A 17,652-nucleotide genomic window follows, 5' to 3' on the forward strand; every position below is an offset into this window, starting at 1 on the left:
CTCCCTGCTTTGGCTGTCCTATACTATATTGCAATGTCTCTTTGATAACAGACGTGCAATAACCTCAGGAGTTTTCTCCTCCAGCCATGCACTTTGGCAGCTCTCTTCACTGAACAGAGAGAAAGAAAGCACAGTATCTCCAACCTCCATAAAAGCTCCTCCTCCACACACTATCACAGTGTGCCACACATGGCTTACTCCAGGACAGTATCTTCTTGGAAAAGCAGAGGAATCAGAGCCACTAGCTGTGGTTGGATTTAGCTTCATCCTGCCCTATGTCTTGTCTTCAATGGTACATGATAGCAGCACCTTGGGAAGAGCATAAGAACAGGCCAAACATGTAGTTGTGTTTCATTACAAATGCCTTCCCAGGTTCCAGGTATTTGCAGCTGCAGGACTTTATCATCAAGAGCCTATGTATTCATATTTAAAAGCACTCAATGAATTTTCCTTGCATTAGTTACTCCAGTCTCCCCCAAATCTATATAAATGCTTTTGTTCACCACAGATTCATACGGTGCATTTATAGAGTTTGTTCTCAGCTCTTTTCCTAGAAGTCAATTGTTTTCAGTTTTTTTGACCATACTCAGAATCAAGTATGCTCCTATAGCCCAGTTCATTGCACTTCTGAGATCTCTCTCCCAAGTGACATTATCCCATTCTGAGCCCATTGCACTGCATTTTAGATTAAGATGGCTCCCTCTTTCCCCTGGATTGCTTTGCTTTTCTCAGCATCATACGCTGCAACACCACCACTCCACATTGCAAGGACTTCCTACAGTTATTCAGTGCAGCTTTTGGGTTTTGCTACTTCATCATCTGCCACTTACTCCTCTTTATCGTTAACAGACTCATTCAAAAGCTCTGGCCTTCGACAGGCCCTTGTCACATTTGACTGATGTCAGTTCTCCACTGGGAAATATGGCCCTTTACCTCTCAGTCTTTGTTTCCCATCTTTCAGCTTATTATTTACCTATCAGAGGCCCCCATGAGATATCTCAAAACCCTGAGAGCACAATAGGACCTCTGGCTGGCCAGGGTCCAGCCACCCATGGAGTATCTTAGAAAAGACGAATTTTCCCATCTGCTCTCTTAGCCCAACGCCTCAGCTTGCAGGCCTCAATACCCTCCCCCAGGAAGGCTCCCAGTTGTGTCAGCGAGGAAAGGAGAATAGCTGCACCCCAGGCACAGCGCAGTTGGTACCATTTAGTACGGACTGACACAATGTAATGGCAGCAGCCAGGCACCAAGGAGGCTGAGCATCCTTGACTCTGCTGAACTCAAGCTATGCCAGACCACTGCAAGAAATTCCTGGAGATCAATCTTTTTTTTCCTGGGGGAGAGCCTGAACAGGTCCCCACAGAAACACCACCAGGACTTCCTCCTCCAGCGCCCTGGGCTTGGAGCAGCAACAAAGAGAACTGTCATTACTCAACAACCCAGCTTGCTCCCAAACTGGAAAACATCTGGAGAGGAAAAAAAAAAAAAAAGGTCTCTCCCTAATGTCTCTTTGCTGGATACTATTCCTCAATCCTAGGGACACAAACAGAGTGCAGCCGTTTGTTCCTAGTGACAATCTTCCATCCTGCCACTCACCCCCAGCACCCCTCCCCCTGATTGTCCCTGTGGACTTCAGTCTTCACCTCCCTGCCACACCACACTTTTGCAAAGCACTCCCTTCAGCCTCCTCCACCCCAGAGCTACCTGCATTTCAGCACCCAGAGTACAAGCCTCAGGAAAAGCACCTTCCTCTTCTTTCACAAGGAACAGCCGATTGCTTCAGATAATGGTATTAAGTGAACAAGTCGGACACTGAGCAGCAAGATTTGTTCCCACAAAGACTGGGGAGTAATGAGAGTGGTTAAAGACAGGTAATGAGTGGGTGGCATTTGTCAGCTTCATAATGTAGATCATAATTTGTTTATTACTCTTGCTACTGCTTTCGCTGCTGTTGGAATGCAATTAAATAATAGCACCTATGAGTCCTGCTGAGTATCTGTCATCCCTGACCTACAAACATCCCTGAGCCTCCACTGCACATGCAGTAGCACTGGACACCTGGTGGCATCGCATGGCCCGTAGGAAGTATCCCATGGCTCAGGAAGAAAAGTGAAGAACTCTATACACAAAACCAAACGTATCTTCACAAGGAACAGGCTCACAGAAGCTTTGGAGATTCAAGAAAACTGACCATCATCCAGAGTTTCATTCATAGTTATTTCAGGACAGTGACGTCTGGGAGATACCCTGTACTGCCAGAGATCAGAGCTTGATTTTAACACTGAGGCAGGGAAAATGTTCCTGCGTGTAGCTCACCACTAGTCCCATCCCCAAGGTCAAGTGCTTCGTCTCTCGGTGGCCAATCAACGCAAGCTGCAGGGGCCCACCATTTTCCAGGGGAGCCAGCACATATGATCCAGAAGCACTCTTCACAAGACAGATGTCCCTCTCCTAAGAGGATCTGTCTTCTCCCTTCCCACCTGAGAGGGGCCCGGCTAGCCCAGTCTGGGGGATGAGGCTGCAGGCACCAGACTGACACAGACGCTCTGAGAGGAGCATGGACAGGGGATGAGATGGGGCTTTCCTGGCTACTGCTAGTTCGGGTCACAGATAGGAAGTGGCAGTCCCATCATGTTGACTGGAAACTGTATCTCAGTGGAAGCATTGATTTTGTATCAGGAATGAACACTGGCAGGCAGCAGCTTCAAACATGACTGGATTTGTTTTATTAAAAATACTGACATTTGTAAATCTTGCTTCATGCACACACACGCATTTCTCTCCACTTTTACCAGATTTAAAACTAGACTGGGAATTTCTCTAAGACTGCTTGAGCAGCCAGCAATACAGGAAAGCAACAAGCTGGCTGCTCTGGGCTTTTTCAGACACGGTTTTTGTGCCTCTTATTTGGACCCCCATCAGTGTGGCACCCCTCAACACTAGTGCCTTCTCCATGGTCTGCTGCAGGACTCACTGGACAGAGGCAGACAGGGTCAGCGGAGAACCTCTGCTTCACTAACTTTCAATAACAACCCTCCTGCCCCTCCCCAAAACACTTAAGCCCTTCCCCTCGCAAACAAAAACATGCTGCAGGGACATAAATAAAAGTCAGCGGTGAATCTCAGCACTGAGCTGCACTATCAGTGCGTGTTTGGGCACAAGCTAGCGCCCACTGAAGTCAGCAGAAGTTTGGGAAGACAAAACACCTCCCACACAAAGGAGAGACAGAGGAAGCAGTCAGAGCTGCAAGGCAGATAAGTCGCCTGTCAGAACAGGCTTGGACTGTCCTGGCAGGAAGATGTTGTCCAATGAGAGGGAAAGCTATTTGGGGAATGAATGAATAGTGAAGCTTCTTGTTAAAAAAAAAAAAAAAAAAAACCAAACAAAAAACCCCACAACACTTTCCCAAACATCTCTCTCTCAGCTTTCTGCCAAGTGGATGTAAGGCCAAGACATGCAGGAGCCTGCTTGAACCTCTAGCGCAGGATCATTCGAAGGCAACGGCCTAAATGGGGGCAGAGGGATGGTGATGAATGGCAGACAGGACACGGAGATGGAGCTCACCACAGATCTGACCCTTGTTCTGTCAGAGGAGAGGGCAGCTTTCTGTGGGCTCAGCACCCTGAATCCCCTCAAACTCCAGCATCTCGCTTTGCACAGCTCCGAGAGGATCCTGCCTGGACCGCTGCCTGCTCCAAGAAGCAGAGGGAAATCGGCCATCCAGGGAGAAGAAGTGGCAAATTTAGAGTAAGAACCAAACAAATGGCATTACTGGAGCAGAGCTGTAAATCTTCCACCAGGCACTGAGCGCTTCACTGCCGGGATTGCATGGTAAAATGACGGGTCCAATTCAGAGCCACACTAGCGAGAGGAAGGAGAGTGCTTACCCCAAATCCAAAGTCACAGCCCCTCTAACTGCACCCCCCCAAGCACATTTCAATTCAAAATCTCCCATACAGAAAAATGCTGTGCTTCTAGGGTGTTGTATCTGCAATCAAACCTCGGAGCTCAGCTTCTCGCTGGCACAGGGCTTTCCCCAATGCTGTATCAGTGACCAGGGTCTCGCCAACGCACCAGTCTGCTCCCTCCCACTTTGTGCAGGGTTTATCACAACAATTCACCTCTCAGAAGAAAACAAGGCAAAACCACAAGCCAAACTAGAACGGTCCTTTACAAGGAAAGGAAAGAAAAAAGACAACAAAGACCAGAAACAAAGAGTAAACTTCATAAAAGCAAAACCCCAAATCATGAAGAATCTGCCCCTGAGGCAGTGACGGGAGATGAGGCGAGCAGGTTGATGAGATGAGCAGAGTGCCTGAATGCAGAGACTTTCAAAATAAAGCACTGAGAAATCCAGCAAATGGCTTTACATAAGCCAGATGTTTCTCTAGGGAAAGAAAGTAGGAAAATAAATAAATCTGTCTGGATTCCCCTTCCTCCACTCACACTTGGTTCCCTCACCAGATACTTCTTAAGGCTCTACGTGGTCTTGGATCGCTTGCACCACTGAACAGCACAGAACTAACACACATCCCCCCTAAATCTCCCCATAGCACAGCTGGTCTCCATTTCCAACATGCCCCAACATCTCTGAGAGAAAGCCAGGGCTCCTGCAGAAAAACTGCAGCTTTGCAGGAGCAGCTGCCAGGTGAGAGCACCCCAAATCCCAGCTCTCTGAAGAAACAGAAAGCAGTGGAGTAACCAGGGAAAGCAAATAAGGATAATGCAGAACAAATGCAAGTTCAGCTACGAACACAACCAGAAGGGAGAAAGAAAGGCCAGAGCGCTGGTGGTCTCACCATGCACCAGGCAGAGAAGGAGGGTCCATGTGGCCCACAGAGGCTGGGTACCTGGGGCTGTACAGCCAGCCTGGGTGTTTGCGCCTGCTGCATGATTAATTCCCAACCCATCATTAATCCCCAACCCTTGACTGAGCCATCAAAGCTGAACCGCAGCTTCCGCCCTGACCCAGCTCCCAACCCAAAAACACAATCACAACATGGCTGAGCAGGGCAGCGTGGAGGTGTCGGGGAGGAGCCCGGAGGCACCAGAAACTTACAATTCCATTGCAAGCAGCTCATCATCTCTGACTGCCGGTGCCAGCGCCATCATGGCTGCTCAGGACCACTGCCGCCATCACAGGCTGAGGGGTTCAGCTGCGGCCAGCCGCACAGAGCCTTACTCCCCTGGTTGTTCGTCCTCCCACACCTCCTTCGCAGGACACAGCCATGTTTCTGTACCATCATGATGGCCACGAGTCTTTTGAGCCTTCCCAGGCCACCAGTCAGAGTCCCCTCAGGTGCCACTCGAGATGTCACAGCAGCTCCTCAGGTGTTTTGGAGAGCAAAAAGGTGAGAGCAGACACATAGCCAGGCTAGGAGAAGGAGATGGTGCTTACCGAGGTAATTTTTCCCCCCACTACCAGCCCTGCTGGCCCAGGAAGGGGGTGCTAGTGAAGCCCCCTCAAGGCAGCAGCCCCCATGACAGGAAGGGGTGTGCTGTGGAGAGGAGGGACAAGAAATGGCTGCCACTGTCCAGCCAGGGGAGAGTACTGCCCTGAGGTCCAACACTGTATTGCTCCTTGCCTCACAATTCATGCCAATTCAAGGCAGATACCACACAGATGCCACACAAACAGCCATTTAAACTCGAGCATGGCCCCCAGCAAACAGCCATGTTTGCTGCTAAACCCGCCATGTCACCACCTGAACCACGGGTGGCTGCCCAGACCCCTCTCCACCAGCCGGCCGGACAAGGCAGCCCCCAGCACCTGCTTGCCTCTTCCCGGCGTGGTGAGCCTCCTCAAGGCAATAAAACCACCAGCACACAGCACAGCCATTTCCCTCACGCCATACTCTTGCAGCAGTGTCTCCCACCCAAAGCTCAGGCACCGCCCAGGCCGGGGATCCATCAGTGACCTGGTGGCAGCCCTGGGCAGCCTTGCTGCAGCCTCTCCTTCGGGCCCATGCTGCTGGGCAACACTGCAAAAAAGTCAAAAGACAGACAGCAAAAGGGGAACTTCACAAGCGAACAGAGAAACTCGCAGGAACAGGATGTGGAGGCTGGATGGGACGCCCGGGAGTTGCTCTCCCTACCTGCTGAACGCTTCCTCACCCGCCCTCTCATCCCAAATTACATTTAGCCAGCCCAGCACTCTGACCTCAAGCACAATTAAGAAAAAGATTGGAGGAAGCAAAGGAGCAAATGGGATAAAATCCAGAAGAAAGCTCACTTTCACACACTTTCTGAGCAGCCCAGAGCATGACTATCACAGCCTGTGCCAGTCAGCTGTAAATACAGGGACGTGTTGATTAGCTGAACTATTTACATGCCTTTGCAACACTGCAAATAGCCTGATTTGCTCACATAAAGGATAAAAAAAGAAAACAACAACCCACAAATAACCTGGTTACCTTGGAAATGTGAGCACCCAAATTCAGATGGTGGCAGGAAGAGTCTGCTTTCCCACATGCGTCTCTGGGTGACGCAACAGCAGGCAAGTTCAGAGCTGCAGAGGTTGACTTGCATCATGCTCAGAGCGCGTTTGATGGCACACCACGAAATAAGGGCCTAGGAGAGGGGTAAGGGTAGACACAAGTAAGGGAAAGAAAGTTACAAGTAACCCCAAAGCCCCTTCCCTGAGCTCACGTCCTGCTCGTTGGGCTCCTGATGGAAGTGAAACCAGGCACCTGGGCTTCCTGGTGGGGAACTGCCGAAGTCTAGCTCTTGCTTTTGCCATGACTTGAAACAGAGGGAGAAACTTTTTGAAAGCACCTGGGACCTGTGGTCCTTCTAACTGTTCACGTCAGAGGGGTAAGACAAAGTCATCCATTAAAAAAACAAAAATTAAAAAAATTCCCATATTGCCTGAGGGCTTGTGGCATCACAAGTGAAAACTCAGGGACAACAGATCTCTCTGCCTGTGCAGGAGATTACCTGGTTCTGCACAGCAGAGCACCACAGAGCATCATGCAAGCGGCTTGTCTGGAATCAATGGGTTAACCGAGGAGCTTCTCCCTGCTGCGTGTGGGAAGTGGTATCTCCTTGCCAAATTCCACTGATCTGAACATAACCAGCTTTCTCACTCAGCTCGCGCTCCTACGCTCAGCTAGTGCTCGTGCCCGCCTCTGCAAGGGAGTGTAGACAGACCCCACGCTCTCTTTTCTCTCCATAACTATTTCTCCAGCGTTGCCCCTTTCCTGATGTCAGTTCTTGTCTCCTCACTATGTTACAGGACATCAGGTCTCCAAGGAAAACCCTCCAAGCCAAGAAGCACAGTGCAAGACATCTGTAAAACTCTGATGGCTGAGGACCAGCCAGGCTGGCTGCTCCCTGCTGTCGAGGCCAGGAAGCTTGGAAAAGGTTCCTTTGGGTCCTGGAGAAAAGAGCACTTGCAGATGGCAGGATGGTTTTCAGACAAGCCATCTCCTTCCTTTGGTAACTTTGAGTGCAGCGGTGGTAGGACACTCACCACAGACTTGCATCTCCCAGGATCAGGTACCCTGAGGGAGCTGCCTGCTGAGAAGCAGCCTGGCAGCTGCCTGCACACCAGCTCTTCCACTGAGACCATCGCAAATAGCAGCCGTACTGTTCCAGCCAGCCACAACTCTGCTACCATTCAAATGTGCTTACAGAACTAATGCTAACTGCTAATATCCTATTCCACACCTTAGCAGAAAATCATAAGAGGAAATTAGATGGAAGCAAATATAGCCATACACCTGACAAGCTGTTCTGCACTCCTTCAGTGCACAGCCAGCCTCCAGCATGGTTTCATATCTTCCTCAAGAGCTACTCTACCATGTAATTACAGAGGAACACCTAAAGGTCTTCCTTTCCCTGTATACCAGGTAGATTTTCATTTGTTGAGCCACAAACAGGCCTCTAAATCAATATGTAGATTTCCATCGTACAGACAAGGAGTAAACAAACAAATTCTCACGCACACACACGCTCCCTCGGCTCCTGCTTCAGCCTCCGACCACCTACCCTGCTCCGCAACCGACCCCGTGCTCGTCAGCCTGAGCTCCTTCTGGAGCAAAACTAGCTGTCTGGCACTCAGGCCCTAGGATTAGAACAAAAACCACCCATGCACACACGCTCACTTTGAGGAGAGCAATTGAATAGATAGTAATTTAATTTCTTGCCATTTAAGTTAAAACAAGGAATGCCGGGGCAGGGGGGAACCCACTCCTGCTCAGTCCTGCCCAGGTGCGAGCAGAGGCATGGGGAGGCACAGCTCCCTTAGCTGGGCTGCCCTGATGCTTGGAGCCACGTTTCACCCTAAAGCATCCTCACCAGCCCCTCCAGGCTTCCCACAAACTCCTTGCACCCGCAGCCGGGGAGCACGGGACAGCACAGCCCACAGGCGACACCGCGGCAGGGGCTTGGCCCCCCACCGAGGATGCGGGGGGGGGGGGGGGGGGGGGCTCCCGCTCTCCCTGAGACCCAGAAGTCATCAGGTGGCTGCCCGCAAGGCCACAACCTTTTTCTTTCCTATCGAAATAAAGTCTGCTATCACAACAGTTGTGGGCAAGGCCTTTGCCATGCCTTCGTAGGCCACACTTAAACAGCGAACAAAAGTGTCTTTAATTTATCTATCTGTTTATTTTTGGCGCAGAGGAATGGCTGGGGTCAAAGCCGGTCCCATTCTCAAGCTGTTCTTTGTTCTGCGCTTTATCCAATACCCCATATCCCTCTCCTCGCCCTCCCACCTCCCCCTCTCTGTTTTACCACAGGTCTTAAAAATTAAGCTGTGCATGAAACCAAACACCACACATGAGCACTGCCCAGCAAATGCTCTTCATGGTCACAGAAGAATACTAATCGACCATAAAAAAACGGATAAGAGCAGCGTGCCCTTATATGGACAGAGGCTAGACAAGTATCTGACACAAACATCATTTTTAAAGAAAAAATAATATTTATTTGCAATATAAACAAAGTCCCAATATTGGATCAGTATATATAGGGTCACCAATTTTCCTTCATAACTCAGAAAGCAGAACCATTCCTCACTAACAAGCTCTCATTTGTACTAATCAGAAGATGCATCTTTTTTTTTTTCCTTTAAAGAAGAAAGACCACTAACAGCACAAGAAGCCTTTACAAACCAGCTTAGCTGTAATGCAATACAGATGCACTGTCAAAAAAATCCCTGAAAAAATAAATTCCTCCATGAGGTAAGATGCAATTAGGATATTCTCAATTTTCTCACTCACAACCATACTTATGCCCATTCTCCCTTCCAATGACCCATGATCCCAACATTGTTGCAAACAAAACCCAAACAAACAAACAAAAAACAACCAGAAAACAAGAAGAAGCTCATTCCAACATTCTGGTAACACCTTTAACAAAAAGAACGGTTTCAGGATGTGACAGCATCAAACATTCCTCCAGATGGAGATTTTTTTTTATTATTTTTTTCTTTTCTTGAAAAAAGTACAAAAAACTGGATATTTAGAAAAAATCCGTGGCTTTTTTTTTTTTTTTTTTTCAGTTACATGAGAGTTAAAGTGGACAGGGAGGGGGGAGAAAGGAGGGACTACATTGCAGCCAATAAAGAAATCTCCAAATCCGTTCTGCCCTCCTCCCAGAAATTATTACCACTTCCTCCCCCTCCCGGCTCGGCATAAGGTGTTTGCCAAACACTAGCCAGAAATATAAACAAGTCTTCTCAGAATAGAAGGCACAGCATAAAGTTATTCGAAAGAGGAAGAAAAAAAAAAAAAATCAGAACCTCTGTTGAAAGCTCCAATCATCTCAGAATTTGCCAGTTAATATATATATTCATATATATATATAAAAATTCTCTGTTACAACACTCTTGTCATCATTTCCACATCTCTTCACTCCCCTCACACACTCCGTGCGTGACGATTCAGTCCCGTCCCGCTACGCAATCCTCGCTCTGCTCCAGGCGCTTGCCGTGTTACCCCCTCCACCCCGCACACGTGGGAAAGAATTGAGTGTGCACGAGAAACGCCAACATCACAACTACCTTCTGTACTCGGGAAGCTGGAATAGTTTCAGGCCAGCTGGATGACGTTACGTCAGTCAACAGGCAGCAGAGAACGAAGCTGGGCTCAGACATGCTTCTACCAACTCTGGAGGCTACAAGAGTTTTACCTCTGGCAATAGCAAACAGTGTTTTTGGCAGGGGTGGCATTAAAAAAAAAAAAGCTTGCGGCTTAGTCACCTTGGCTGAAATCAGTGCAGAGTTTGTGATTGTGAGTGCAGGAGTGGTGAAGGGGTTGCGTTTAAGCCCAACTGGCCTTCACACATAACAAAGCTTCCTACCAGATGCTAACAACAACAGCAGCAGCATGTATCTCTCTCTGGAGTACCCAGTAATATGCCAGGACATACCAAGGCTTCACAAAGTGTGCAAAATGCATTTGGTCAATATAAACATTTGATTAAAAAAAATAATAAATGATCAAACAAGAAACAGAATAAAATACTGGTTTTGCAACCTTGTCTGTACAAACAGTCAGGAACTTACATATTTAAAAAGAGTTTGAACCCAAAGCTCGAGTGAGATCTACCTTTTCTTTTTTTAAAATCAAAAAAAAAGTAAACTTGGGTTTTAAAACAGTCTTGGCCCAACACCTTTTGTTCAAGGTTTCCAAGTGCATAAATCTCCTCACTTTCCACAGCAAGCTAACCCCCGGTAGCTCTTCACATGTGTGCGTGCTCTGACAGTCCCAATGCACCCAGGAAAGCGGTTATTGCCGGTAACAGCTGCGTTCAAAACGCTGTAACATCGCCCGTATTAAATAACCCCCTGTAAAAAGACTACCTCTTCAAACCACTTTGATCAGGATACTAACGAACGGCATTAGCCTTCTTAAAGCAGCGATCAGGCACCTCTGCCCAGAGAAGCTAGTCGTTTCAGAGCTGCCTGGCAAGACAGATATTTTTGTAAGAGTTGAAATGCTCAAGAGAAGCGATTCGATGCTCGAGTTCCCGACCAGGCGGCATCCCCTTCATGTGGACTCCAGAGTGTTCAGCTGAAACAGGTTGTGGTTGGTGGGGGTGGTGAAGTAGAGCTGTTCGCTGGGCGAGCGGTTGTCGCAAGGGCTGTTGAGTCCCAGAGTCCTCTCAAAGTCCAGGAGCTGGCCCATGAAGTTAAAGTTTGGGGAAATGTTGGATTTTTTCCTTTTCACAAAGTCATAGGCATCATTCAGGGACAAGTTGAGTTTTTGCATCAAGTAGGCGACAGTGACTGTCACAGACCGGCTGATGCCGGCGAGGCAGTGAACAAGGATCCCACACTTCTTGGAACGGGCCTCATCTGAAACAAGACAAGGGGAAGGGGGAGTCTATTATTCTGCACCAAAAACGCATGGCTTTGGAGTAGGGCCAGGTGGCAGCTGCAAGCTCCCAGAACCAGGACGACTGCCAGAACTGGATCCCCTGCTCCTAGCGACACCATCTCGTGTCCCTCTGACGCCCACATCTCTCCCCAAAGGGCTCCCGAGATATTCCCACCGCACAGCGAAGCCGCGTATCCCAGCTCCGCACAGCGAGGCCAAGCATCTCGCGTGCTTGAGAAGTATCAATCGAGCCTGGCGACGCATCCCTTGCCTGGGTAGCGGTGGGACCCTCTATTCAAACACAGAAATGGGGTAACCAACAAAAGGCAGGTGAGGCTGGAGACAAGAGCTCCAGGGAGATGCTGGTGGTCAGGCACCGGACGCCCACCTCACCACCAACTAACTGGGGAAGGCTGCGCCCTTGATGCGAGGCTACAGCCCAGCACCACGCAAGCTATTCTCTTCTGCTGTTCTTGTCCTCCTTCCACTAGAAAGTTATCTGAATGTAGTCGAAGCTAATTTAAGCGGAGTCTGAAGTGCAGGAACTTCCCTTATTGTGAAATTGTTCTTTAGGATCGACAGAAACGCACTTCACTACAAACAAACGCTTGTGTTGGAGGAGACTCTCAGGATGAATGGTAGCAGGGAGCAGGAATGCAGGCTGGACCAAAAAAATGGCGAGAGAACAGCGACGAAATTTCCCCTCCCTTGCCACTGATTCAAAAGCACACACACACTCATTGTCTCTCGCACAGCCGGAACAGCGTGATCCCTTTATGAATTGACATCTTAGTGCTGAAAGAGGGACATGCCACTGAGAGCGCTGAATGCACGCAAGTACCCAGCACTGCTTACTTCTGGGCAGCCCTATTTGAAGTCAGTCATTTGACTGAGAGCTTGGCGGGGAGGGAGAAGGTGGCAGGAGAAAGAGGATCCTCAGGCAAAGCCAGAGGTAAGAGACACTGGCACCACAAGTGCGGGGAAGGGCAAAGAAGATGCAGGCAAAACAAAACCCAGATCCAAGCCACAACAGGTTTTCTGCCCCAGCCTCCAAAACCAGGCAAGAATTTCCAGTACAGTGGGCAATCGCCCCTCAGCACATCCAGCCCTCCCCCCAGTCTCTCCCTGTTGAACATTTTTCTGAGACATTTTTGCCTTTCATCTGACCTGTGCCGCATTTCTTGGTGTTTTGTTTTAGAGTGAGGTAATCCTCCATTTCCTGTCATTAACTGGAAAGCACAAGCGTGGTGTTCAGAGAGACATCGTCTGACTAGAGCAGACGGATCCCAAATGCCAGCAGGGACCCCCTACCTCACCCCTGACGTTTAATACCACGCTCTGTGTGGGAAATGCAGATGGGACATCAGACAGGTCCTTGCTGCCACACTGAAGCAGCGGCTTCTGACCACAATCGTGTTACTAGGGGACAGAAGCTGGGGGCAAAGGAGAGCGCCTGGGAACCAGGGCTTCCGACGGCTGAAACACAGACAAGGACCTACCACTGCCCTGCTCTGCTTCACGCCTTACGGCACAGCGAGCAAGCGCACGCAGCAGGGTCTAAAATGGGGGGGGGGGCAACAAGGCAGCATCAAAACTGGCTGCACAGATTTCAGTCTGAAGGTAAAGGCCCCCCCTTGCCTGTACCTACACCCATGTCTTTAACCAGGGCTTTTAACAGTTAATGGTGGTAATGACTACCTGTGCCAGTCAGCCCCCATAAATCAGAACCGATTAGGCTAACAACCGTCACCAGCAGACAGCACAGGTCATGCTGGAAGTGTACATCCCTATTCAGCCCGACAGACACTCTTCACAGCACAAGAAGCAATTTTCAAAGTCAATGCTAACTTGGGAGAAGAGATCTGCTCCCCTGCACCCCTCCCCACAACCAGCCAAAGCCGTCCAGGGGCTGTATGCACAGCAGTTTTTCCAGCTGAGCTCTGCAGTGTAATTATAATCACTAACTCATTGTGTTGACACTTACCTTAGGAGAAGTATCCATACAAGGAGTTAGTTATGCTAGGGCGACTTACAGCGGGATCGCAACTAGACTAGCAAATCCCCTCGGGAAAAGAAAACATCCTCCCCCCCTAGATTTTAACCACGCTTGGGGCTAAGGAATTGCTGGCACCAGTCACGTTAATGCAACTCCCATCAACACTCATTCCTCCGAGCAAAGCAGGCAAAGGAGCTCCCCACCGCCTCGGTTCAGGCACTTCACACAAGCAAAAATCCCCATACAAGGGCAAGAGACAGCGGGGCCGGGGCCAGTCCTACCCCTTGCAGGTAACCTGGCTGAGGTGCTGCAAGAGGGCTGAATTTTGGAAGAGGAGGCCTCCCTGAACCCAGCCAGGGTGACACGCACCAGAAGCGTCACCTCGGCAGCGTGACACTCAGCTGCTAACATAGCACGGATGCTGTGCCCCGGAGAGGTGAGGGCAGAGACGAGCAACAGCCTTGGGAAGCAGCTTGCCACATTCCCAAGCGGTGAGTATGAAGAGAGATGTTCTGCCAACTACCTACCAATGAAAGCAATGGCCTCAGGAAAGAACTGTGAGAGGTTCTGGCTCCAGTGATCTGAGATGGGGATCTGCTTGTACTTGAACTCTCCGTCGTGCTCAAACATGTTTGGCAGGTTGGGAGTCACATTCAGGATGTATTTAATGCCGTATTTGCCCAGGACGTCCAAGTTGGTTGAATCTTTGGCACAGCCCAGGTACAGGTAAGGTAGGATCTGGACCGGAAAGGCAGGCTGATTGTTAGGGATGGGGCTCCCGTCCGACTCCGTGGCGCTGCTGGGTTCCCGGTCGGACTCGCCATCCGAGCAGTCAGAGCTTATCCGCAGCCCTCCCAGGCCAAGGACCGATGCTGGGGGAGAGTTGCTGGGCGAGGAGCTGTCAAGGTTCGTCTCGCAGTGTTCCGAATATTCAGTCTGAAACTTGTTAAAGCCACCTGGGAAGGGGGAAAGGAGAGAGAGAAGGGGAGAGGCAAAGAGAAAAAGATGGTTTATTCTTCAGAATGGGAAATCCTTCTACCTGGACACATGCATGTGCTACTTAGCAAGTCTTTGCCAGCAAAAAGTTGGTATACCTTCAACTTCACACCAGGAAAGGCATCTCCCTGCTCCCTCATTTTCCCTGGGTAGACTGCTACTGAGCTAACAGGTCCCAGGAAAGCAAAGAGTGTTCCTTACAGAGGTCATTATTGCTTGTGATAAATAGGGGCCAAATCTCAATCGCAAAAGAAACAAACATCGAAAAATAAAATCAATGGCAAGAGACAATCTTGCCTTGTTTAGCTTCTCAGAAATATGAGTCTGGGGCAGTTTAGGAAAGAGCTATTATGCCACCTAGACAGAAAAGCACAGAAGTATTTGTGTCTGAAAAGACAGCGCAACAACAACAACCACATACCCAGCCCAGGCACGAAAACCCAATAAAATAATTCACCTTTAAGCAGGAAAAAAGGCCGTAAGTTTTGCCAAAGGGCGATCCTCACACCTATTTTATCACTACAGGCGTGTTTTGCGACAGAGCAGTGTCACAGGTTTGTGCTTCACCCAAACGGCAGCAGGCGCGAGGAGGGATGGGACCCCTCACGCCTGCTCCTAAGGCCTTTTCTCTGGCTCCTTGGCTCAACAGTTTGGGAAGGAAGGCAGAGAAGCAAAAAAACCCACCAATCTACCTCCTTTCCAGGCAATATTAAACCAGAGCTCAGCCATCGGTATCTGACACTGACAAATGGTTTAATTAGAAAGGCCTCCTGGAAACTTTGTTAGTGGGTTCAGCGGTTGTGGTGGGGTCACTGAGCAGGACAGACAGCTCCTGCCACATCCATTCATGAAAAAGGCTCGTCCTCCTCCTCCTCCTTCCCCCGTGCCGCCAGACAGCGCCGAGGAGCCATTTTGGAATTTTAATTGGAAACATTTCCCACCGAGGCTCCCGGAAAAAGGCAGAGAAAGGGGCTCAACTCCTCCCCTGCCCAACAGGGAGAGCTTAGGAGTAACTTCAAAGCTGCTCCTTCCTGCTAGGAACGAGGACAACAGGGAGAGGAACGGGAAGACAAAGCGAAGGAGCAACAGAGCCCATTGGGAAACCCCAAATCGGGATGGGATGGGGGATTCACCCACCAGCGCAGGCGGGGAGTGGAGGGAAAGTGGGACCATCCCCTGTGCTTGCCCCCCCCCCCCCCCATCACCGCTGAAGGAGGCTTGTGCGGGCAGCGCAGCCTTGAAGGCTGGTCCCCAAATACCTGCCTGTCCCCCTGCCACCCCAACCCCTTACCAGGGGCTCCCCCGGCTACCCAAAAAGGGTCTATCAAGCAGCAGCAGTGTTTTTTAAAGGGCTGCAAGCGGCAACTTTCTTCACCACTCTCCCCCTCTCCTCCACTCCTCCGCTCTCCTGTTATTTCTGCCTCAAACCCGCCACCCAGCGACCGGACTGGGAGGATGGGAAGGGTCCCAGCAGCCCAGCTGTGGGCTCTGTTCAGACCGCTGCGAAGGCCTACTGGGATCTTTCAAAATGGCCAACCCCCCCCCCCCCCCAAAAAAAAAACCAACCCAAAAACCAACCACCCAAAAAACCCCCCAAACCCCCCGCAGCCCTCGCGAAAGGGCATGTGCGGGGCTCGGCTCCCCCGCAACAGGGCTCCCCGCTCCTCCACCGCCCTGCCCCGCAGGAGCCGCCGGGCTGCCCCCTCCCAGCCCCGCCGGCATTTCCAGGGAAAGGGGGAGGAAAAAACAAGCGCTCGCTTTTCGGAGATGGCAGGGAGAAAACAAAAAGAAAAGAGGGGGGGCTCTTCTGCCTCTTCCTCCCCTCCCTCCCCCCCCCCCCAAAAAAAATATATCTGGCCATCCCTTCCGGAGGGGCTGGAGGGGAGCCTGGCGCCGGGGCGGGGAGCCCCCAAAGGCCCCCTGCGGGGAGCGGAGGCACCCCGGGAGGCGGCAGCGGTGCCCAGCCGGGGGGTCGGCTTGGGACGGGGCAGCGCTGGCGGGGACACCCCGGCGGCGGGGTTGGGGGGGGTCCCTCCGCCGCTGCCGGGGAGGAGACGCAGGAAGATGCGAGGCGCTCCCGGCCGTTTCCAGCCTGCGACCATTTTGTGCGGGGTATTAAAGCGGGATGCAGAGGGGAAAAAAATAAGTATATAAAAAAAATTTAAAATAAATCAGGCGGAGGGAGGTGGGGGAGAAGAAGCAAAACAACCCGGCCACCTCCGGCCGGCCAGGGGATGGGCGCCCGGCGATGCAGAGGCCAGCCGAGGGCTGCGGCGGGGAGGACGGACAAGGGCTGCGGGAGCCGGACGGGGCCGCAGGAAGGAAGGACGGAGGGGGGGGAAGCACCTCACCTTTCAGGTAATAGGCTTTGCAGCCGTCATCGCGCAGCTTCTGGAGCAGGAGCCCCAGGACGGAGGTGGCGGCGCCGCCGTCCTGCCAGTCGGCGGTGGCCTCGTCGTAGAGCAGCACGGTGTCGGCCTTGCAGCGCTTGACGAAGCGCTCCTTGTCCTCGTGGTTGGGGATGATGGAGCGGATGGGCAGGTTGCCCTTCTTGAGGCGGCGGAGCATGAGCCCGGGGATGGCCAGGTTGATGGCCGTCTCGATGTGCGAGCTCTCGAAGAGCTCGTGGGGGCGGCAGTCGAGCAGCAGCAGCGAGCGGCCGCCGCCCGACTCCAGCTCCTCCTGCAGCCACTCCGCGCTCTTGCACGGCATCGCCGCAGCCATGGGCGCCCGCGGGGAGCTCCCCCAGACCTGCGTTTTCATGGGGCTCGGCAGCGGCGGCCGCCAGCGCCCGGCCCGGCGGCCACCCACGCGGCGGCCGGACGCGGCCCCGCTCGCCCGCTTCTTCCCCCTCCCCTCCCCCGCCCGGACCGGGACTAGCGTTCGCGCTGCACCGGACGCGGCTCACGCTCCGCACGGCCGTGGGTACGCGCTGCCTGCGGCCCGGAGCGCGACGGCCCCCGCTCTGCGCTACGCGGTGCGCCCCATCCCGGCGGCCTCAATTAAAGCGGGGCTTCGCCGGCGGCTCGGCGTGTCATGCCTCGGGGGGCGGGGCGGGCAGCGGGGCCGGCCGAGCGGCAGCACGCCCCGCCCGGCGCGGATCGGCCCGGCTCGGCTCGGCTCGGCTCGGCTCGGCACGGCCCCGCGCCACACGCACCGGGCGGCGCGGGCTCCCCCGCCCCGGCCCCGGGCGGAGACCCCGCCCACCGCCGCGCGTCACCGCCTCCCGCCACGCCCCCAGCGCCAATGAGGCGCGGCGGGGGAAAGCGGGCGAGCCCGATATGGGCAGGGGGCGGGGCCCGCGCGGCGCCGGTGGCGGGGGGAGAGCGCGGGAGGGCG

General features: G+C 52.2%; 2 protein-coding genes across 2 annotated transcripts in view; both read right to left on the bottom strand.

Annotated features, from left to right (window-relative positions):
• LOC142603124 (uncharacterized) overlaps positions 1-8,750 on the bottom strand; it is a 342,240-nt gene extending 333,490 nt beyond the window's left edge. The window contains exons 1-2 of the mRNA XM_075761903.1: positions 7,472-8,750; positions 6,414-6,570 (exon numbers count right to left, since the gene is read on the bottom strand). Coding sequence (XP_075618018.1) covers positions 6,414-6,570; positions 7,472-7,618 — 304 coding nt within the window. The 5' untranslated portion in view covers positions 7,619-8,750. The remainder of the gene's footprint in view (positions 1-6,413; positions 6,571-7,471) is intronic.
• A 150-nt stretch (positions 8,751-8,900) lies between these two features.
• DUSP7 (dual specificity phosphatase 7) lies at positions 8,901-17,330 on the bottom strand. The gene is made up of 3 exons (XM_075761902.1): positions 16,665-17,330; positions 13,845-14,273; positions 8,901-11,299 (listed from the first exon to the last, which is right to left on the bottom strand). Exons 1-3 carry the CDS (start codon positions 17,074-17,076, stop codon positions 10,992-10,994), a joined length of 1,149 nt encoding a protein of 382 aa, XP_075618017.1. The 5' UTR covers positions 17,077-17,330; the 3' UTR covers positions 8,901-10,991.
• Positions 17,331-17,652: the final 322 nt, after the last annotated feature.

Source organism: Balearica regulorum, chromosome 10, assembly GCF_011004875.1.
Source record: "Balearica regulorum gibbericeps isolate bBalReg1 chromosome 10, bBalReg1.pri, whole genome shotgun sequence".
Taxonomy (NCBI): Eukaryota; Metazoa; Chordata; class Aves; order Gruiformes; family Gruidae; genus Balearica; species Balearica regulorum.

Bases quoted from the DNA above. Each gene is read 5' to 3' on its own strand.
- DUSP7 (XM_075761902.1), bottom strand. From the start codon at position 17,076: ATGAAAACGCAGGTCTGGGGGAGCTCCCCGCGGGCGCCCATGGCTGCG. The intron at 14,274-16,664 runs GTGAGGTGCTTC...CCCCCTTCCCAG, and splicing joins CAAAGCCTATTACCTGAAAG to GTGGCTTTAACAAGTTTCAG. The intron at 11,300-13,844 runs GTAGGTAGTTGG...GTCTTGTTTCAG, and splicing joins TGAGGCCATTGCTTTCATTG to ATGAGGCCCGTTCCAAGAAG.